Genomic DNA, 21395 nt, shown 5'->3' with positions numbered 1-21395 from the left:
ACTGGACTGAACAAGAAGTGAAACAGCTTCAGCAAAAAACTTCTACCCATGTATCTTTTTTCACTCCCTTCTGCACCCTCTTTCTGGCTCTGCATGGGTGGCCCAACTTTACCGTGACTCATTCTGAACCTCTAACCTTTTTCATCAAGAGGGTCAGACAGCAATGATCTCATTGTTTTTAGGCATTAAGACTCCTGTGAGAAGATTATTCAAATTCAACCACCCGCCACTGCTCACTCCTCCCTTTGACGCTAATTGGCGACGTCAGATCCACTTCCCCTCCTGATGCCTCACAGTCCACTTTGACAATTTTCAAAATCCGATGCAAATCCTATCGCGGGCTTGTGCTAGACAGCCTTCCACAATATTGACTGTCACTCACAATTAGGGGAATATGGCGAGGGGGTTAGTGTTCACCAGCAACCTGAGGCTAGTGCAGCGGGCTCCCAAAACACACCCCGCAGAATCTGATCAGTGAGTATAATTTCCCCGGCAAATATCCCAAGGGTGAGCCACTTACCTTAACAGGAAAGAGGAGATGTTTAACAACCATACAAGTGATAGTCTCTCTATTCAGACCTGGGTAAGCCATTGTGTTTGCCTCTGTAAATGTGCCTCCAAAGGGAATGGCAGCATCAATCTAAATAGATGTTGGGGGAGAAAAATCCTGCAGTTTGAGACTCCTGTTGTTAACTCTGACTTCAGCAAATCATAGGTCAATTTTCTTCCTGCTAAGCGTAATCATCTGTTATAAGCACAAATGGATTTCTGAGCAAAAAATCAGAGCATTGCTGGCTAAAGACACAGGCTTTTTACTCTTTTTTTCCCCCCCTGCCATTATGTTAATGCAAGAAAACGGTTTAAAAGCTCCTCCAGAGAAACAACGGACAGAAAATGCAGCAATAACTTTGATTTCTTTTAAAAGCATGCCATTACTTGGCTTTTGTTGTAATGAGAGAATCTGTTTAGATGTTTTCTTTTTTTTCCCAGACATAAAACTGGATGTCTGGAGAGCTTCTTTTGATTGTAATAAATTGACTGGTGTAATGAAAAAGGGCGATTTCTTATATCTTAATTAGATTATGCAAATTCAGTTTTAAAGAAATGACAGCACATTTGCATTAGATATCTGATTAGAAGAAAAAAAAGGTAACAAAACAAAACAATTAGTGACGAGATACCACTGAATGCACAAATGATGTATCATACTGTGTTAAACATATTACTGTGACTGCAAAAACATGCCAATCAGATAAGGTAGCGATGTAAAAACAAAGCATAAATTAAATCACTGTTTTTCTGTCTTTATACCTCAGGGCTTTCACCTAAACTACCGGCATATCGTGCATTACCATACAATACAGCGACAGGGCCCCAGCTTTGACATGATAAAGGTTAACTAATTCTTTAAATCAAGGCAGATCTGAATCTGTCAAGCTCGCCGTTCCCCGAGAGCTCAAGCAGTGAGACGTGACACGCCAAAGCAGATAGATGGAATAGATGGATGGAGTTGGAAGGTCCAGCATCCATCACATGCCAATCCCTAATGCCATCCCTCCACCAGCACCACCCTTCATTGTGGACAGTCAAATCCTGCAGGGTCCCACCGTGCCGCGTTCTGTCAGCAGCCATGTGCTGGCTCTCAAATCACTGGACACTCGTCATATGCATACACTGGTCCCAGTAGAGCTGGGCATTGGTCAACTTACATAGCCCAGTTTATCTGCATTACATTTAAAGGAGTTCAGAACGGTTCTCCCCACTCTTCTGTCCACTGTTTGTTCATACTCCTTAAGGGCTCCTTACTCCTAAAAGGGCTAGGGATGGGAATCTTTGGGTGTCTCACAATTTAATTAGATTTCGATTCTTGGGGTCACGATTCGATTCAGAATCTATTTTCGATTCAAAACGGTTCTGGATTCTTGATTGAAAGTCTATTTTTGAATTAGTCTATACTTCAGGATCTACTCCGGTCATCTGTGAGACTGAGCTGTATTTCTTGCTGCTCCATTTTTCATTCTACTTAGTTAAAGAGCTGGCCTTAGCACTTAGCAGGGAGTGACTGATTAGCCCCAAAATTTGCAGATTTTTGGAAGTTATGAATCTATTTAAAATCTCAAAAGATAAAAATCTTGATTTTTACATAAATAATTTTTTTTCCCCCACCTCTTAAAAAGAACTAATACAAAAAACCTCTGCTGCATAAAACTGATTACATACTCTGGACATAATTAAAAAACACAAATTCATTCTTTAATCTTTTCCGGTTTGACCCCCTGCATAGAGCTGGATTGATATTTTAATTACTATTTTTCGACTATTTTTCCTCCAGGGATAGTAAAAGTGCAGGGCTCCAGGTTATTTGGTCGCAGACAGCTCTGTCCCTGCTCACCGTCGTGTCACACGGCAAAAAAAAAAATCACAGAGGAAAATTGTCATTAAGATGCAGTCAACGTGGTAGTGGTGAGAAGAGGGGTTCACACTGCCTGCTCGCTCACAGCACGGGGGTAATTGTATCAATATGTAAAAATCCCCTCGCCGTATTGAAGAGCTGTTAATACATTTTTGATCAAATTAAGCCATTGTAGCGTGGAGGAGGCGCAGACACACTGAGAGGCAACGCAGGGGTCGTGTGAAGTGCCGCGCACCGCTCTGAGCAAAGCAAAACTCCTTCTCATCGTTTTCTCAAATTGCTTTGGATATGAACGATCATTAGAGGACGGAGAGAGAATAAGACTGTTTTCCAGAGGCAATAGCACATGCCCGCAGCTGACTTCAATTTCATGTCTCAATGAGACTCCATTGAGAAAATCAAACACTGCTGGCATGCTGAAAGCAAACCTGACTCTGTAGGTTACATCTCAGGAATTCAAACTGCACAAGATCCTCTGAGCTTTCGGTGACACGCTGGTGAGATACGCCGTCAGGCTCTAAACGAACGGCTAATCCACACATGTTCTCACTCATAGACGGATTTGGCTGCAGGATCAAGGACAGTGTGGAGGAGATGGACACTATCCTTGTTGACAGTACCTTGACAAGTGTAATCCCGTATAATACACACTGGGTAAACAAAACACCAAGCCAACCGTGCAACCGCGGCCCACACTTCCTCTGCTCTGCCTTTGAGTCCGACATTCTTTCTCTTTCTGAAACAATATGAAAGAAGTTTAACTCGTGGCTTTACAAACAAGTGCAAAAAAAAAGTCGTACACACCGCCGATTGCAACAGAGACACATATTTACATGTGTACATAAAAGCAAGTAATGAGAGCAAACTATCGCGGAAAGCAACAATCACATGCATCTGCACGAGTGCATCTGTGTGTAAACAGACGACGGAGACACGCTGAAAGTATTTTGCGTAATCGGAGACTCTTCAATTGCTTTGTGAGAGCAAACAACAAAAGCATTATAAGATCCACCAGCTGCATTCATCATTCACCAAATAAATCCTGAGCACGCCTGCATTAATCCATCACCTTCCGTCCAAAAGTTTGACTTGCTTAGCTAACAATAAATGGAGATAATAAAATGTCTTGTTTGTGGCTCAGCCGGCCGACGAGGAGAAAGGGGTTTAGTGGATGCCCCACTCATTTGCAAGCGCCAAGATATGTGAAAAGTGGGTTTAAATGGGCAGGATATGATCATTGATTTAAAGCAGTAATGCCATTTTTTAACAAAACCATTGTGGCCACCACCACATTTAAACTCTCAACGATTGTCAGCACCTGCAGCAGCACGTTGCTCTGTTGAGCACCTTGCAGTCTTACCCTGAAGGCCTGGCTGTAGGGCCCGATGTTGGCCGGGGCCCAGTGGGACATGCTCTGGACATGCAGGGCGTCCTTCTCGTGGAAGCAGCCCTCTTCAGGGGGCTCAGTCCAGTCATGGAGCAGGCAGTCCATCTGCAGCAGCTGACCAGCAGGTAGAGGAGCCTGGACGCACACCCTGCACGGAAGAGAAGGGAAACAAGGGGAGGAGGGTTTGAACGACGTAAAAAAGATGTTCTCCAAAGAGAGAAGAGTAAGAGTGTTTGAACCTCTACCTGGCTGGAGGGTTTATGCCAAAGTGCGTCTTATAAACAGCATTGAGCGGGCCGAAGTCTGCCATGGACCTCACATACAGGTGAACCAGGACGATGTCGTTCATCTTCCACCCTCTGCCGCCCAACTCGCCTGGACACAGTCGACACATTAATACTGCAAATCACTGTGTGGAATCACTGTAACACAACCCAAGCTACCATAAACGTAACTTATCCCGGCTCAGCTAACTTGTTTATATCTTGGCAAATGTTGTTGTGAGCGATATAAACTAGCGCAGAAGTATTGCATTACAAATAAAAAAAGCCATACGCTACAAATGCATTCCACATTTTTCAGTGTTTACAGAGACAAAAAAGGTTTGTGGACAAAAAAAAAAGAGGTGCTGCATTTTCCCTCATAACATCTTTATTCTTAACTGGACACAAATTTCGTGCAAGTGTGTTTTTTTTTTTTTTTTTTTGAAGACTTGTGGTTTTGGTTGACCTCTGTAAACTTACTCCAGAGTGTGTTTCAATGTATCTCCTTTCTTTTCCACTGAAGGACTTCTTTTTTGCACAACTGTAACAGCTTATATTGCTCTGATTCTGTGTCGGTGTTGAGGCATTTGCTTGCATTCTCAAAGAATGTGTACACCTACAATACAGTTTATATGTGCAGTCATTGAATTGAATCTCTGTTGTACATTTCTTTTTGTTGACACTGAAACTGCTTCGGAGAGGTTACAGGGTTTTGTCCCTTACTATACAGTCTAACACAGTTATGTGCACATCGCAAGGCTTTGGATGCAAACTCAGGCACCAAGGGGCTCAAAGCGAAGCCTTTCTCCCTACAACCATTTGAAAGAGCTTCAAGTTTGTTTTTCCTTTGCCAACAGTAGCGTCTCAGACTACTTCGCCCTCATACAAAGAGGTTGTTCATTAAATATTAACTTGTTTAATATTGTCTCAGCACTGTGAAGGCTGTTCAGCCGAGCACCACGATAAACATTAAATATGCTTTTCATCTTTTCGCTCCTCTTTCTCCATCAAAAAAAAAGAAAGAAAGAAAGGGGGGGGGGGGGGGGGGGGAGAGAGACTCAGATACACTGTAAAAGCATGCACTTTTAAACTTCTGCAGGGCAAAAACAATAACCCACCCAGCATGACTGCTCTGTGTATGTGTGTGTGTGTGTCTTTAAAGATGCTTGCTTTTGTTTAATTTGAAGTGCTTGTCCTTGTTTGGTGTCCGGCACGCTATCCCCATTCTTATGACGGATGGAGTCTCTGACACGCCGGAGTTTTCTCGCCTGCTGGGTTGACAAGCACTTTTGAATACAGAAACGACTCCCCCAGCCCGGCCACACCTCCTCCTGCGGCTTTAGCAAACACAGCAAGGAGAAAGAAAGACACCCAAGGGACAAATACGTTTTTCCTCCATATGTTTCTCTCTTATCGAATTTAGTAGGGTGATTTTTTTTTTGTTGTTGTTGTTGTTGTTGTTGTTGTACAGAAAAGCCCCGCAGATTGTGTTCCACTGAGCTTCTGCAATCACCCCCCTGGAAAAAAAAAGAAAATCTCGAGCATCTCCCCTTGATCATATCAAAAGATTTAATCTTTATTTGATCGAAGAAAACATCACTTATTAAAGGTTAGTTCACTTTTGAGTGTCGTAATGTGTGTCTTTGGATTTGGCGGTTTGAGAGAGGCAAAAAAAAAAAAGAATTCTGTAGTAGCCTCTTCAAGTTATTGTTCTTCAAGACGTATACCCTCTCTTGCGCAATACTTGTTCTCCCTTACTTTTCAGCTGAGTGAAAGCTGCCCACGTCTGGCCCTGGATCCCAGATTCTTGGCTCTGAAGGCCCTTGATGCCAGAGATCCACTGAAAACCTCTGGAGCTTCTGGGTGAGCAGGATGCAGGAAGAGCTGCAGCTGCTACATGAAGAGAACGAGGGTTAGCATGTTTGTACAGCACTGCAGAGGTTCAGGTCTGATGCGTTAAGACAGTTATTTCTCTTTATCTTAATTTAGAATGAGGTGGTATGCTGTATGGGGAGATAATTGATGCATAGGTGGTCTATGTCAAAGAAGTAATGAATTCACAGACTGTCACAGACACACTGCAGCAATGACAGCTCTTGTCAAACGGTCACTCTAGAAATACGAGCATCATGATGCAGGCCGGCCACATGACACAGATTGGAGGGAGCAAACACAGCACACAGACATCCTCTGACACACACACACACACACACACACACACACACACACACACACACACACACACACACACACTCAAGCATGCATGCATGTCAGCGTGTGCATGTTTCACCATAAATGAGTCTCACCGTGGCCCCGCTGACAACTAAGGTCACAATTTGATGTAAATTCTTGCCGGTTGTCTTCAGCTTGATCAGCATATTCCACCTCCTCAGTCATCTTGTCAATGGCGTTCTGGCAAGGACAACTACCATGGGGCAAAGCGCTCGCCACTACATCCTGCAATAAAGCACCACAGGGAATACATCAGGCCAAACGCCCACCGAAGAGCGCTGAGCCTTTTCGCAAAGACAGACAAAATGCTGTATAATTAGTCGGCCCTATTTTTTTTTTTTTTTTTCTCTCTCTCTCTCCAAATACCCCACCAAGCGAGCTTTGTGTATGTGTGTCAGTCTTTCATGACAAGGGCCTAGACAGACATAACTTCAAGGTGAATGAATATGAAACAACCAACTAACATATTCACAGTTCGGGCGAACAGGGAGTGGTGTTTTCTGATACTGTAGATTCAATCACGCCGGCTGTCAGTCAAAACTCCTGACTGGATGGCTGAGACATGTTTTGGATTTCACCCGGTTTTTTTTTTTCCCCCTCTTCTGTTTACTTATCCTCTGCCTGTACTTATTTAAATAACAAATCATAACCATTCTCTAAGGCGTACATATTACCTGCCAAATCCTGCTGGGCCATCACGCATTTAAATACATATTTCATATCTCCTCAACAAACCCCCTTTCCTCCCCCCTCGCCCTGCCCAACACTCATTCAACCCCCCCCCCTCATCTGCTGTCAACTGCATTAGGCCATATGATAATCAAATTAATTATACTTCAGCCCCTCTCTCCTGGCCAGCATGGAAAAATAGCTTGACTAGCATTAACGGAGGGCAAATGATGGTGGTCCTTCCCCACCCCCCCTGAGCCCGGTGCGGTTTCCTCTAGTGCTGGTGTCACCGCCGATCTGTCACCCTGACGAGAAGAGCTTCAGAAGGCTGAACCGGGGCAGGTTCTCCTGTGGTTGCCCCCTCCCCTCCCCTCCTCGCAGGCTCTGGATCTCCCTTGCTCTCCCCCTTGCAACCTAGGGGGGGCTACAGGGTCTGTGTTAGCGTGTGTGTGTTTGTGTGATGGGGGGGGGGGGGGCGGTGTGGAGAGTGAAAAATATATAGCTGTAGGGGTGTATGGAGGCTGCAGGGTCAGGGAGGTTGTGGGATGGGGGTATGTTTTCTGTCCATAACACTCCCCCAGCCCCCCACCCAACACACACACACACACACACACACACACACACACACACACACACACACACACACACACACACACACACACACACACACACACACACACGAGGCTAAAAAAACATGGGAAACACACTTCCGCATAAACAAAATCAAATGTACACACCATTGTGAGAGGTGCAATTAAACACACATGCGAATCACACGCTTTACCGAGGAGACATCTTGGGCCACAGGCGAGAAGCACCCCCCCCCACCACCACCCCACCACCCCCCGGTGTAAATCTTATACTTTTAACTCGCTGCAGCAAATATAACAGCGCTCAAGCAGGAAAAGTTGTCAGCAGGGAGGTGTCTAATTCAAGCAGACAGTTTAAACCACAGTAATTAAAAAGCACATAGAAAGGGTTATCCACGATGGGTTTGTCTTGACAATAATTTGAGGATTATAAAGCTGCCTGGACTTGCAGGGAAAGTGCAATGATTCAAGTGTCACCCTTCTCGTCTGTGATGCGCCGATTAACTCCTTCCAATAAGGCAAAAGCCAATCCCCACTAACCCTCCCCGCAACAAACCCCCCCACCCAGTCTGCGTCTGCTTAGCCAGCTACCTGAATGCAAAGCGCCCTAATGTGAGCGGACATGTTTATTAAGCTGGGCCTAGTTCGAGGCTGCAGTGAATATTGCAGACGTCAAAGTAGGCCATGTGGAGCTAGAGGAGAGAGTGCAGCGACGAAGGGAGATACCGAGAGCGAGAGAGCGTGCGCTGGGAGAAAAGGGGAAGGCCCCCTCTGGAGGTCGATCTGAACCAGTGCCCCGCAGTGTTGTGTTTCTCTTCTGCTCGACAAAGTTATCAGACACCGAAAGGTTTTGTTCTCGTGTTTGTTTGTCCCTCAGAGTGGTTTATAAAAGTAATCCAACCCCGAAGCCACTCAAACTTTCCTGGTGCAAATGATTGTTTTCGTGATTGAGCACTATTGATCTGGAAAAAAAAAACAAAACAAGATACACTCACGGAAGTTTGACTCACGGCGTCCTTGCTTTCGGTGTGCATCGCGGTGAAGCGGAGGTAGCCAACTGGAGCGAAGGCATCTGCTGAGTGGATCACTGTCTCTGCTGCATCACTGCACACACACACACATACACACACACACACACACACACACACACACAGACAGACAATAAAAAGTTTTGCAAACAGAAAAGGGAATTCTTTCCAAACTTACAGCAGCCACATGATTAAGAAAAGTACAACTGGAGTGTAAAACAAATGTTTATTGCTTTACTCACATCACGATCTTCCTTTTGAAGAGCGGACAGTCAAGGGTGAAGGTTTCATATTCACCTCCTTCTCCACAAATATGAACTCCATACTTCTCAGAGAGCTGATCAGAGAAAACAAACTCCATATTAAAACCATCTGAAACTTCTTTTATTCTACTAGAACAACCTAGTCACAGTCATTAAGTACTAAAAATCTTTGAATTCAACTTCAGTATTCAATTAAGGCTTAACAGACACAACACAAGCAATTTGAAAATAGTGCAATCTTACATTACATTAATAAAATAGTTTTCATTTTCAGGGTTGAAGTGTGCATGTATTCAAAAGAAAAAGATCCAAAAAACAGAAATCTAATTATGGAACGTGTCACGTTCACTGAGATATTTTCCTCATTTATAAGTAACTAAGGAGTGCTGTAGATAAAAATGTATCTGAAGGTAATATTCAGCTCTGACTTTAAGGACTTCAAGATGTTTTAAGATGTTGGACATGAACATCAGGTGACCTGACTCTGAGTGGAATAATGCAGAATGATGTCGAGTGTAAACAGGGAGGCAGAGTATCTACCAGTCTCAGACCTGTTTGAGATAGGGCTCCATGTCGGCCAGAGGTTTTCCTAAGTGCTTCTCTGGATCCAGGCCTGGCACCCCATGTATGAATCGCACACAGAGACACAGAAAGAATAAGACACAAAGTAAGAAATCCACACACAAACACCATTTCCCATAGACACACGTTTGGAAAGAGACGGGAGAGAGAGAGAGAGGTCTGATCAGGAACAGAGAACAGTGATTGAATATGACAGGCGGGGAGGTTTACGGGCAGTCGCACAAACACACAAGTAAACCTGCACGCTGGATCTATTTGTTTGACTTTGCAGAGTAGTGTACACAGATCTCTTCGGGTAAGGGCAACAGTTTTTCAATTGCTGGCCGCAGACTCCCCGTGCCCCCTTCATCTAGTTCTCTCTGAGAACATAAACTCTGGAAAGAGATCTTGTTTATTTGCCTTTTCCCTCCCCTTCCCCTGAAATTGGTGCATGGAAGTGACTCACAGGCATGGGAGAGAAAAGAAGGCTGGAGGAGAGCATTGTTTGAATACCCAGAGTTGCCACTTTTCTAATACCAAGGAAAAAGATACATTTAAAACCAACCAACCAACCAACCAACCAACCAACCAAAGTAGAGTTTGAAGAAAATCAGCCATTTTTCCCTTTTAATTAAATATCCAAATGTATTTATAATGTAAGTTTGAAATTTGTGTTCTGGGCGTCTGTTCCTATTGGTGCCACGCTGAACTCTATCTCACCCCGTAAACAAGTCCCTCCACAATAAAAAGTGCAGCCTACTTAAGTTTTCCTACTGTTCTGACAAAAAGAAAAAACAGCCCGGAGTAGCAGGTGCTTTCTATAGACAATAGAGCACTTAAAACATAACAGGACATGAGTGTAAAATTCCTACTTTAAGGAAATTCCAAGCAAGATTGTTATCTAACAAATTCAGGCCTCGTTAGTGAGTGAGCAAGTAAAAAAAAGTGAGCAACAAAGTGAGTTAATACTAAATGAGTACTTATGTAAGTTAGTAGGTAAAGTGAGGAGCGCAAGTAAGTACTTAGTATGTAAAAATGTAAGCAAAGAAGTATGTATACACTTAAGTAAGAACGAAAGTATGTAGGTGAATACTTAATAAGTAATTTCTTAAGTACGTAAAAATGTAAGTATGTACTTATGTACTTAATTAAAAAAGGGAGTAAGTAAACACTGAATAAGTACTTAAGTATGTCAGTATGTAAGTTACTAAGTAAGTAACTGCAGAACATAGAGTACTTCAGTACGTAAAATTGTAAGTAAGGAAGTATGTATGTACATACTTAATAAGTAAGCAAGTAAGTGAGTACTTAAGTACGTAAAAATGTTCCAACTGCCTCTGTCACCACATTGGTAAATGGTAAATGGACTTGAGCTTGTAAAGCGCTTTTCTAGTCTTCTGACTACTCAAAGTGACACCCAAACATTCACACACTGATGGCAGAGGTTGGGCACATACATATTCTTGGTTAAGTGTCTTGCCCAAGGACACATCGGACACGTGGCTGCAGGAGCTGGGGATCGAACCCCCGACCTTCCAGTTGAGAGTTGACCGACTCTACCAACTGAGCCACAGCCGCCCGATTCTAAATGATCCTCTTAAAGCTCCTGTGAGGATCTTTCAGTTTGTGTCAGTTTTTTTTGCGCACCTGAAGACAAAGCCGTCATTACTGATTCTGTCCTGTACATGTGTAACTCATCCCACTTCCTGTTATCAGACAAATATCACTCATCAGTCATCTTTGCTGGGAATTTATGTTTGTGTGACTCTACCCCTCAGCAGCTGTTTCACACAATAAGAATAACTAAATAGAAAAAGTCATCTTCTCTTGATGGTCTCGTTTATATATGTTGATGATAAAGAGGCATCAATATTACATTCAGTCTGTTTTATTATCGGTTACTTTTATATTTCTGAGGAGATATCAGTGCGTCCAATTCCAGCATGCAGAGCTTAATAGATGAAAACATGTGACTGGGATGATACTCAGTGGTTCTGCAATAATATCCATCCCCATTCAGAACAAGTAACTCATGACCTATACTGAGTGACGAGCTGTTGTGACAGTAATGCCATCACAATGACAAAAATTGCTGACCCGTCTGTCGTAATTTCTCGGAAAATCCAATAAAGCCTCCTAGATTCCCGAGTTATCACGTGGCTGTGCTCATCAGCACGTTCATGTGTTTAATTAAAGGAACAAAGTTAATCGTAATGTGAGAATCTCTCCTCTCCCATGGCCTGACAACCTCAAAGGTTAACGTGTCATCAGCGGGGGCCCCCATGGGGAGCAGAGGGATGGGAGACGATTGGAGAAAAAAAAAAAAAGGGGGAGAGAGAAGATGTGAAGGAAGGACGTCGCATCCCATCCGGGGGTTTCATCTTAAACCCAGCTGTGGCTCTCCTGTGGGCCGCAGTGGTCCAGCACTACGGGGGGGGGGGGGGGGGGGGGGGGGGAGAGGGAGGGAGGATGGAGAAAGTGTGGAGGGAGAGAGAATGAGGAGGCCCCTTATTCTCTTCCCAGGGGATCTGTGGTCTTAATTAGTGTGAGAATATCTAATCTCAGCATCCTCTCATCTTAACCCTGCCACAAAGGTAATAAGGAGGGAGAGAAAAAAAAAAAAAAGCATTAAAATTCAATCCCATTTAAATATCCTCTTTAATTAGTCATGCCTTTTAACAAATTTTAATAATTGGCTCCAAATTGCTGAGGGGATGCCGCCTTTTTTTTCTTCTTAATCTGTTCATTACCTTCCCTGCTCTTAAATAATATATGATACATGATTTGATATTTACAAGGAGGGAAGAGGATGATGGGAATCTAGGAGGACGGGGCGTGAGTGACAGAATGATACAGAGATGGCATTAAGTTGGCGCCATTTCTCCCAAGACCACTTAGCACTTGTATGAGTGTTTTCTTAATTGATCCTCTTGACTGACTTAAGGTTACAGAGACCGTTTGGGAAAGCGGATGTAGCCCGGAATGAGCTCGGGCTTGAACGCCACACATGCGTTTTAGAAGTCTTTGAGTAGCCACCAGTGTGTGAGCCTTCAGCGATCAAACACCACTCATTTACATGATCTTCACATCTCCGTCTCCTCTCAACCTGTTTTACAACTTGACCTAAACCCAATTACCTAACCTCATTATGCCACATTAAACCCAAATAAGCCCACTGGAAGCTGCCATTAGTCTGCCGCCAGAGACAGCGAGGGCCGCACTTTGGAGGGAGAGAGGAGCTTCCCTAAGAGAGAAGGAGAGGAATGGTTCTCCTTTAAGAGGCCTTTTTACTCTGTATTATCCTATAAAACTCCAATTAAAAGGCAGTGAACTTTCAAAGCCGGGAGTCCAGTAATGAGGGAACACATATTTTAAGAAGCTTGTTGACATTTAGTGGGGTGAATTCAGCAAAGAATAAAAAGTTTACCAGGAAACAAAGAGCTATTTAGAGTAGACGTTCCAGCTAGTTTTATACTGCGAATTGGAAAAAGTGATTTCCAAAACCTTTACGCAGAACATTAGAAGACAGCAGACAAGTTGATCATTATCGGAAGGCTTATAATAAGAAGTCAATCTTGGAAAACTCTAAAAAAAACAACACTTTTTAAAGTCAATTATTGGACCATTGCCGAAGCGTTCTCCATCTCTATTCTCTCTCTCTCTCTCTCTCTCTCACTTCTACCCTCATAGAAGTCAATGGCAATTATTTCCCTTAGCACACTTCTGCACTAATTCTTTGAAAAAGATCATGATGGGCCTTTTTTCCACCCTGGAGAGGCCGCTTCATGTAAACCCACAGCAGTTAAGTTACCTATTTAATTGAAAGTGCTTGTGATTTTGCTTACTGAGCCCTAATGCTAAATTAGAAGCCGAGAGATTCGAGATACTGCCCGAGCTGAGCTGAGCTGCAGTATCGCAGACATCCGCGGGTTTGTCTTTGAGATCTGGCGTGCCAAGCTGACAGCTCGGCTTTAATCCCAGCCTTCAGAGAGAAAAGGCGGAGAAAATTGGATTCATGATGTGTAACATTTTAGCCTTTAAATGGATGAAATAAGCATCTCCTCCCTAGTAGGTGAGCTGCATCAGCCTTTAAGCAATGCTCTCAAAGACTCCGCCAAAACAATAGCTGTTCACTATCACCTAATCTCCGCAAGAGAGTGAGAGAAATACAGAGCGGAGAGGAAGAAAGAGAAGGCGGGGAGGCGGCGGCGTACAAAGGATGATAAGATTAAGGTTATATGTGAAATTTGTCAGGCTCTTATCTGAAATTCAGCGTCTGTGAGCCGAATAATGGGCAGCAGGAAGTGTGTAGAAATCACATCAAGGGGAAATCTTTTTCAGTCGCACAAATCAAAAAAGGAGAAACTGGGAGGACTTACAACAATGCAGAACATAACTGGACACAATTGACATGAGACTTTGTTTATACTAATCTTAAAGGCCCATGATTGGCTTATCTGTCCATTAAAGTCGGGAAAAACTGATTTGTGTAAAAAATTGTGATTCTTATCTTCTGAGATTTTAAATAGATTCATAACTTCCAAAAATCTTTTCTTTTTTTTCTTTCAGTCACTCCCTGCTAAGCGCTAAGTCTAGTTCTTTAACTCGGTAGAATGAAAAATGGAGCAGCAAGAAAGTCAGCCAGTCTCACAAATGACTGGAGTAGATCCTGAAGTATGCACTAATTCCAAAATAGACTTTGAACCATGAATGCAGAATCAAAAAATAGATTCTGAATTGAATCGTGACCTCAAGAACCCAAATCGAATCGTGAGATTCCCAGCCTTCCCGTCCATATTACAAAAAAGTTAAAGCTACCATAGCTGAAGCTTGACCTGAGACTCCTACACTAACTGTTGATGTGTTTTGGTTGAATAGTCAAGACAAGGTCACAGTCAGCAGTTTACAGGGCAGGAACATCACATGCATGTCAAGGTACTCAACTGTCCTCTTGTAGATCTTCTCGTCTTCGGTTTGCAAGAACAATTAGAGTTTGAAGGTGGTTACTATGTAATCGCAACCGTGTTCCAGGCAATCTCTCCATCGCGCTATCCCCCTTCATTTCTCTCTGTCACATCCCATCTAATGAAAGGCAACCGAAAAAAAAGATCCCAAACTGAATGTTTAATGAAAAGATAGCAAAGTGAAGAAAGTGAATAATAATACAAATATAGATTGACTTTCAGAAAATAAAGGTGCCCCTTCTTTGATCACCAGTTAGTGTTTGAAGTCTTCTTTCCAATGCAACACATTCCCTGCTGTCTAATTTCTCCATTGAGGAGACCGCATGTACGGTGGCTGGGAAGTGCAAACCTAATATGTAAATGTGTCTCAAGCTTTGCAAAAGTTTTTCACATTTTGTCATTTTGGTTCGCACTTCCCAGCCACCGTACATGTTCACAATTTCCTTAAATTGAAGTTAGAATGAACTGAATGCGCTTGGGTTTGATCGACTAAAAGACGACACCTTGAGCTTTTTTCATTGAATATACATCGATCACAGTTAAATAATCACACATTTTCTTTTTTTTAATTTGGAATTTGATGATTTGATGATTTGATTGATTAATTTGATTGTTGTTTTGTTTTTTTACAGAAATCAATTGGTATTGTAAGCTGTAAGCAGCACACATGAGACCCCCGACCACCATTCACTATAACAGCCTTTCACCTGTACAGAAAGGGATGCCTTTGAGCTCAAATGATGTACAGAAAATGTCAACAACAGATGATCGCTTCAGTAAATGACTTGAAGTGATTTGGCACGAGTTAGAGGGGAGCATTCTTAACTCAGGGGCAAATTCAATCTCGTCTTTTGGCAGGGATTTATTATAATGTACAATGCTCAAATCTCATCCATATACCAACTTCCTGTCTATTTAAACAAAACAAACTTATCTGTAAACATTGACACTACAGCTCAAATGTGTCTTTATATTTAGACAGGTCAATGACAAAAGGTAGTACTCTCTACACATCGTTTAGATAACAGTCACTCATTCATTTAAACGTCCTTTTCATTGACTCCCATATGGGAAAATAATTCAACACATTGTCTTTAAAGCGCTTGGACATAAACTATACATTATGTTTAGATTAAATTAAATGTCTTTCAGGATGTGAGATGATCAGTGAGAGCAAACTGGTGCCACAAAGGCTACTCTCATGTGAAGGGTAAAGGATCAAGCAGTGATAAAAGGTTTTCCAGCAGATAGACCATCATTTCACACATGCCAATTATCTCTGGAGCTGAGGACCAATTACCGGCTGAACCTGTGCCCCCACACACACCTGCACTAATCAATCAATTAACTAATTACATGAATATTTTATACTGGCTTTTGGGATTGCCAATTAGCACAGTTAGCTGCCGAGATATTGCATTATAAAAGAGACAGTTTCCAAACTAAAACCTGTACAATATTTTCTATTTTCTTTCTCGCTAATTAGACGCTTTTTTTTTTTTTACATTTACAGGCTTAGACTCTGATAGTGGAACTTGCTTCACGAAAATATCATTTTGCATCTTCAAAGGCTGAAATCTTCTTTGTCTCTTTTGTGGTTTAAGGCTGCCATCAGCACACAAATGAACACTTCTGGAGAATTCACTTAGGGGATCATCCCGCATTTGGACAGCTGTCTTTTCACTACAGGGATTTGTCATCAAGGAATATATCCTCCTTTCAAAAAAAAAAAAAGAAAAAAAAGAGAGAGACTTTTTTTCTTTATCCATTCACTGCTAATTTCCACCTGTCTCTGAGTGCCTAATGAAGGAATATTAATCTTGAATGACTTCTCACTGTTGAGAGCTGTGGTGAAAAGAATTCTTACCACTGCACGGTATCATAAGCAGTCTGGCTGTCAGTTCACATGCAGACTTAACCTTTACCCTGTGAGAGTTGTTTTTTTATCATCATGATGTCTGCACGAGTAAATCCCACCGAAGCTGGCTCGTCTCGCACGCACACACAAACGCAAACACCAAAGGCCACCAGGTACGCCCTTCTGCCACCTAATCTCCCCTGAACAGCACACCTCGTTGCTCAGACCTGCTCCCTACCAAAGCTGCAATTATATCAGTGCTGCCTAAAACGCCTCGGGCGCTTGCACCCCTATTCAATTCTCTCCTTTCTAATTACCTCCGCCTCGGGACAGGTGAGGAGTCAGGGCTGATAAGATCATTCCTTTTTTTTTTTTTACCTGTAGCCAAAACACACATGCACACACACTTGCTCAAACATCAACTGCAGGAGGCCCGAGAATACGCACTCAAAGGCACCCAAGGCAATTTTCCTTTCTAATTATAATCTTCTGAAAAATGCTGAGAATTTGCTTTTAGACAAAGTTGTGTGTGGGGTGGAAGGCTTGGCGGAGGTAGCTGGGTAAAGGTGACTGAGGTCTTTAAGGTGTGGTGTTTGTGTTATTCCAGAAGGGAAATTCAGCCTTATAATTGATCAATTAATATAAATGCAGACTGAGATGTTATCTGAGTACAAGTTGTTGTGGAATGAAAAAAACAATTTGAGTGGGGAAACGGTAATTAGAAAACAGAAGGGGGAAAAAAAAAAAAAAAAAACATGGGTTCTGACATCACCTCTTCTCTGATGGGCATCTGACAGCGATATTATTTAATGCCAAAAAGTCCTCTATCATGAGACTATTAAAAAAAGAGAAATGGTTCCGGGAAGTAAAGTACCAATGATAAATGGTGTGACACGTGCGTTCCATGAGTCATTATTGAGTGGTGTTGAAAGATTTGCGGGATATCTTGAACGCACCACTCAGCTCTGCAGGTCATCAGTCAGCCGTGGACCCCCCCCCTTCTCGATTGACTGCTACCAAAGGTGACAACAAGCACTTAACAGCACGTAAACAGTGTCTCTGTGATGATCTATCGCTGCCAGTATTTGAGAGTAAAAAGAACCATTTTGTAGCCGTAATTATCATTTATCACAGGCTGCTTTTAAAAGGGATCCAGCTGCACTCGATACAGGTAGGGATCTTTAACGCCATGTACCTGAGAGAAGAAAAAGAGAAAACTTTTTTTTTTTTTCTTTCTTTTAAACACTCTCTTGTTATTCAGTAATCGGATCTTCCTGTCCTCAGGCTCCAAAACAGGCAGCTAGAGAGCAGGTGACACCGCATTAACCTCTTCCCTCAGTGCTGAAGCAGTTGAGAAGCGTAAATGAGAGATTTTAATCTTCGCTTCACGGACCACGTACTCTGAGCTATGCAACAAAAAAAAGCGGAGAGCGCGGCGTTTCTCTTGCACAATGGCGACATGCGTTTGCTTATTGACAGGTTGCATTAATGTGAGGGGCAATCACCTGTTATTATTTCTCAACTGCCAACCCCATCCCTCCTCCTCGTCAATGCCACATCACTTCTCCCCTCGCTCCCTCCCTCTGTGCTTCTTATCTTCTCATATTGTTCTCTGCTTCAATACCTTCGCCGCTGGCACAAGTCTCAACACCGCCGCTAAGCCGTGGATTAATGATTTGGGCATTAGTCTGCTTGTCTCTCTTTTTTTTTTCCCCCTCTCTGGTTACACCTCCCTTTTCTCCTCCTCCTCCTCCTGTCTCTCACTTATCCCAGCTTGGTCCCTTCGATCCCTGTGCCAAACTCAACTAAACCAACATGGCACCTTTTAGAGAAAAAAAAAAGTACAAACAGGAAAAAGAACAGAGAGAAAAAGGGAGGGGATGCGAGACTGCTCACCGGCTGCCACAGACACAAAAGAGTGAGACACAAACTCACCGTAGGCGGCAACTTTGATGAGGATAGCACGGAGGTCAGATGATATCATCGCAGAGAGCAGGGACTCTTGGTCTTGGCGCCACAGGTAGGCCAGGGGCTGCAAACCTAGCCGCAAACATCTGGGGACCAGGTGAAAGGGAGGAGTGGTCATGGAGAGGAAAGGTTAATGTGGAAAGTTTGCCAGCTTCAGGATAACCTCAACGCCGACTGGGCAGGGCACTTTTTCTGTTTCTTTAAGACAGTGTTTTTACCCTGATAAAGAACATAGTAGTTAGCTTTATTCATAGACAAACACTGATGTGTTTGTTAACGCTCATGTGAAACATAAACATCCACAGCCGGTAGCTGGAGTCAAAAGATTTGCACTTAAATTTCTAATGTTTTGATTCTTTTTGAAGCCCTGTGTTTTTAAACGATACAACCTCTGTGGTTTTAATAATCAGTAGAATCATTGAAGTACCAAAGCTTTAAAAAAAAAACTACAGGTATCCAACTTTCTTTTATAGAAGCGTATTTCGACAGTGTGCAGGAGTTTGTTTAAAATTTCTGGTTATTCAAATCAAGAAATGAATCAATATTGGGTCCCTAAGACTTTATATTTGTTACCATGGTATTGAAAAAAGGTGCTGATATTGTTTGATTTTTATTCGTATCATAGCTAAGTTTAAGTTTTTGGTATCCCAACAAACCTAATGTACGCTGCTCAAGAAATGCCTCCACGTTTTTGTGCTTGCGTCAGGTGTGTTTACAGGGACATAATAGGTGCATGACGGCAGGATTAGTTTATAAGTAGAGAGCTTTGAGCTGAAGTGTCTTCAGTCTGTTTCAAGTTTGGAATAAGAGAACTGTATCTGTGTCATAAGCAGGGCAATTCATATTTCACAAATAACGGGAAAGTGAAGTTTTAGACAGCTATGAAGCTATAATACCTTTCTTTAAAACATTGCATCATGTATCTTTGCCTCATCAAATCAAAGTGTTTCTATTGAAAGGGCAGAAACACCACTCAGTGTGTGTATGAATGTGTATTTAAACAAATCTCCAGTCCAGGTTTGGAGCACACAGCGAGGTGAAGACTACAGAGGATGTAGTCTTTTCCTCCAGTGGACCACAGAGCGTGCGTCATTGGAGGCCTTAAAGAGGTGGGCGTGAGTGCACTTCACTTACAAGCTGAGTTCAGGAACGTTGAGAGTGTGTGTTTTTCGACTTACACATTTTCCACACGGACCCTCTGATAATCGGAGAGAATTGCCCCCACAGACACCGCCTCGACACTCTCCTTTTCCTGTTGGGGAAAAAAAAAAATGGAGGGAACTTAACCTTGAGGATTCTCACTTTTTTCATGATGTGCAGCATGCATTGTTGTACATATGACGTCACACACTGGTCCCATGGTGGGTGCCAAGTACTCCTTGCTTAGCCGACAATGGTATCCCAAATGTGTTATCTATACAAAACCTCAGAAACGCATGTAAACAAACACACACACGCACAGACTTCAACAGACAAAGAAAGCGAATTCCTGACGCCGCTTTCCTCTCACTTGACCACAAATCCTGTGGGGATGTTTACACTCTGGTTGTATCAAGACCTTTTTTGGGTCCAGCCCATATTCCCCCTGGAGCCTTGCATCCCTGGCTTTGTGAGTGAATGTATGCGTCGATGCGTACACGTAAAGGCCTCTCCTGGACCTCATCGGCGGTGCGGCGCGAGCTGGAGATGAGTGTGCCTGGCCGCCGTTTTCCCTCCTCTGCACACTCCTCGGCTGGAACTGCAGTGACAACTTGAAGCATCAGCGGAGCAGTGTGTCTGTGAGTGACATGTATCTTTAATATCGCTGAGGGCTAATCTAATTGCTTTTCATATCATATTCATATTTCACAAACATGGAGACAACTACGCACTGGAGAGGTACCGACACAGCCTTGAGATGTGTTCAATCTTCTCCCGCGAAAAAAACAAGTACGTACACACACACACACACAAACAAACACACATTTATACATGCACGCCCCTGTTCTCTTCCTTCATCATGTCCCTCCCCAACAGACACACCTGCAGATTCATTAGAACATTACATGGGCTGTAATTAGAATGAGAGGCAAGGGGTAGAAGCAGTGGAGGGATGCACAAGTCTCCAGTAAATTACCTTGTAGCCATTATCAATTTCCCTGGCTACTGGTCCTTAAGATAACCCCCCCCACACACACACACACACACACACACACACACACACACACACACACACACACACACACCCCTCCCTCTCCCTGTGGTCCCTTCCTGCAATTTTTCTCTGCCTGATAAACATGCTGATTAAAGCGAACAGCGTGTAAACCTTTGATACTTTCCTAAATGAAATCCATGCCCTGCCTGGGGCCCGACGCTGTAACGCACTGAGCATCTCACACACACATAGCTCCACGTAGGCGTGCCAGCTAATCAGATAAAGGATGTGCTCTGGCTGTGTGTGTGTGTGTGTGTGTGTGTGTGTAGCCATGTACATGTTTGTGTGAGCTGCAGCCAAGAATGTGAGGTACAAAGCTCAACACATGCAGACAAAAAAAAAACACAAACCTACAATTTAACTATTTGACCCGAGAGTTACACCCCAAGAGAGCTTAAGTCGTACTCATGTTGTAATATCTCTACAGTGTTTCCAACACTGGGATATACATTACAGTCACTTCCGCTGCCCGGTGACAGTAATTAAGTCGGACTGATAACATTTCAGCCCAGCACAGAGCGAAGGGGGCTGCAGGCGGTGCCATGTAATTCTAGGTAAGCCTCGGGGCCAGCACTCTATTCTAATGAAATGATAACCTTTTCCCTTAATACAACTGTCACTTCCTAAAGAGGCATATTAGGAGGTAAAGAGCGGGATAAGGACAGACAGAGAGAACGAGGAAAAAGAGAAAAGGAACGTGAGCGTTGAGGGAGTGTGTGCTCCATCAACATCAATTTGGTCCCTCGGCTTTAAAGTTGGCAGGACCAGACTTGGCCTGACAGAATAACAGCGCATCAGAGAAACAGCAAACAACATCCTCGTCTTGTAAGTCCGTCTCTCTGTCTCCTCTCCTCTCTGGAGGCCAATGGGCCGCTGAGGTTCCACCAATTAAATGGCTTCTTTTCTCACCGGCTCTCATTATATTACATCATGTAAGCCTTGTAATACCCAGGCATAGTCGCCACCAACGATAACACAAGACTTCATTTTCTCACACATCCCATC

General features: G+C 43.1%; 1 protein-coding gene across 6 annotated transcripts in view; it reads right to left on the bottom strand.

Annotated features, from left to right (window-relative positions):
• dph6 (diphthamine biosynthesis 6) overlaps positions 1-21395 on the bottom strand; it is a 62146-nt gene that overhangs the window by 26906 nt on the left and 13845 nt on the right. For 2 of the 6 annotated variants that reach the window (XM_020638677.3, XM_065966615.1), the window contains exons 4-12: positions 19375-19448; positions 18164-18282; positions 9397-9458; positions 8825-8919; positions 8550-8658; positions 6370-6520; positions 5822-5956; positions 4046-4175; positions 3774-3948 (exon numbers count right to left, since the gene is read on the bottom strand). In XM_020638677.3, coding sequence (XP_020494333.2) covers positions 3774-3948; positions 4046-4175; positions 5822-5956; positions 6370-6520; positions 8550-8658; positions 8825-8919; positions 9397-9458; positions 18164-18282; positions 19375-19448 — 1050 coding nt within the window. The remainder of the gene's footprint in view (positions 1-3773; positions 3949-4045; positions 4176-5821; positions 5957-6369; positions 6521-8549; positions 8659-8824; positions 8920-9396; positions 9459-18163; positions 18283-19374; positions 19449-21395) is intronic. The other 4 variants (XM_065966611.1, XM_065966612.1, XM_065966613.1 and 1 more) reach the window with 4 other exon arrangements.

Source organism: Labrus bergylta, chromosome 18, assembly GCF_963930695.1.
Source record: "Labrus bergylta chromosome 18, fLabBer1.1, whole genome shotgun sequence".
NCBI classification, from domain to species: domain Eukaryota; kingdom Metazoa; phylum Chordata; class Actinopteri; order Labriformes; family Labridae; genus Labrus; species Labrus bergylta.
The sequence above is the reverse complement of the archived record's forward strand: the minus strand, read 5'-3'. Positions and strand labels throughout refer to the sequence as shown.